At 42.7% G+C, this 2,081-nt stretch overlaps 1 protein-coding gene across 1 annotated transcript; it reads right to left on the reverse strand.

The window, feature by feature from the left end:
- Window positions 1-346: 346 nt before the first annotated feature.
- Window positions 347-1,285, reverse strand: LOC130831689 (olfactory receptor 2M3-like). Its single transcript, XM_057700039.1, has one exon. The coding sequence runs from the start codon at window positions 1,283-1,285 to the stop codon at window positions 347-349; it is 939 nt and encodes a 312-aa protein (XP_057556022.1).
- Window positions 1,286-2,081: the final 796 nt, after the last annotated feature.

A 2,081-nucleotide genomic window follows, 5' to 3' on the forward strand; every position in this document is an offset into this window, starting at 1 on the left:
ATCAAATGTCACTCCCTTTGGGAAGCTTTCCTGCACTCTTCCCAAGAGAGTTAATGCCTCCTCAGAAGTCCTGTAAAATATTGCACTTTCTTTGGATTATCACTTACTGCCCCGTAGTAGAGTCACTTCTTTGTATTTGCTGCATTCACTTGACGATAATCCCTTGGGGATGGGCATTTTACCAGTCATCTCTGTGTACTCCTTTCTTGCCTAACATGGAATATGGGGTAGTAGAATTCTAAGATGGCCCTCAAGATAAATTGTGTTATTTTTTAATAAATGAACATTGCAGAGAGAGAGAGAGGAGGTATGAAAGAAAAACAATCCATATAAACCGTTATCTAATTTATTCTCTAAATTTCCCCTTCCCTAGTACCTTACTGATTGCTTTGGCCACGTCTTTGTTCCGGAGGCTGTATATAAGGGGATTCAGCATGGGGGTGAGAATGGTGTAGAAGGCGGACACCATCTTGTCCTGGGTTGGGGAACGATCAGAAGTGGGCCTCATGTATATGAACATAGCTGCTCCATAATATATCACCACAACAGTAAGGTGTGAAGTGCAGGTGGTGAAAGCCTTGTGCCGACCCTCCCCAGAACTCATGCGAATGACAGCTATAATTACACGTGTGTAGGAGATGATGATGAGTGACAAAGGGAGGAGGAGCATTACTACACAACAGATAAAAATAAGTGTTTCAAATGTGGAAGTATCTGTGCATGAGAGATGTAGGAGTGCAGGGACATCACAGAAGAACTGGGCTATTTCTTGGGAACCACAGTAGGAAAAGGACAAAGTAGCAGCTACATCAACAGTCCCATCAAAAGCACCCAGGATCCATGAAGAGGCAGTCATGAGTCCACACACTTTCCAGGTCATGAGATTGGGGTACTGAAGAGGGTAGCAAATGGCAACATAGCGGTCATAGGCCATGACAGCCAACAAGAAGCACTCAGCACCAAGGAGGGACACATAGAAGAATATCTGGGCTTCACATCCTGCTACAGAAATGGACTTCCTGCCAGACAGGTAGTTGCAGGCCATCTTGGGTACAGTGGTGCAGATGAGCATGAGGTCCATGAGGGAGAGCTGGCTGAGGAGGAAGTACATGGGGGTGTGGAGCCGGGAGTCCAGGCAGATGAGGAGAACCATGAAAGTGTTTGCCAAGAGCGCCACTGTGAAGATGCCCAGGACCAGAGAGAAGAGGAAGACATGAGTGGGCGTGTGACTGAAAATTCCCATCAAGATGAAGTCAGGGCTAAGTGTCTGATTCTCCCATTCCATGATGAGTATCTTCTTTGTCTAGAACCACGAGAAGTTATAAACATTAAATATCTGGGTAGTTATTTCTTCACTGTCCACTATGTGTGTGGTACTCTGGTAAACCAACATAGATGATCTGGTCAGGACTGGAGAAGAAGGAGCAGAGACTTTGCAGTCAGGTGGCCTTCATCACATTCAAGCTCCACCGCTACCAACCTGCATGTCCTCTGGCGAGTTACTTCTATGTGCTTCATTCTATTTCCTTTACATAGTAAAGGAAATAACTTTTTAATTGAGTTTTTGTGATTATTCAACAAGATATCAAATGCAAACCACAACATCTACACAGAATATCTGACTCCTTCAGAACCGTATAACCTACTATAAGATAGAATTATATCCATAAATTTATTGTATGTTAGTATGTAATAAATTCTATAAGAGAGGAAAAGAGGCTTTTGTTTTGTTTTGTTTTGCTGCACCGCATGGCATGTGGGATCAGAATCCCAACCAGGGATCAAATCCGTGCCCCCGGCAATGGAAGGTCGGATTCTTAACCACTGGACTGCCAGGGAAGTCCCAGGAAGAGAGTAGTGTTAATATCGTTGCCTATAGTAAAGTAACATGACTACAACTAATAATCTGTTATTCCAAGAGATATGAACATTTGCATTTATATAATTTTATTTGTGCACCAAACTTAGAGACCAAACAGGACTACTAATGATATAATAACACAGAAAATGAACCTCCAGCGCAGAAACATTGGTAAATAATTTCAACTAATTTATGCATCAGGAATAGGTGACTTTTTTAT

This window comes from Hippopotamus amphibius, chromosome 11, assembly GCF_030028045.1.
Source record: "Hippopotamus amphibius kiboko isolate mHipAmp2 chromosome 11, mHipAmp2.hap2, whole genome shotgun sequence".
NCBI classification, from domain to species: Eukaryota; Metazoa; Chordata; class Mammalia; order Artiodactyla; family Hippopotamidae; genus Hippopotamus; species Hippopotamus amphibius.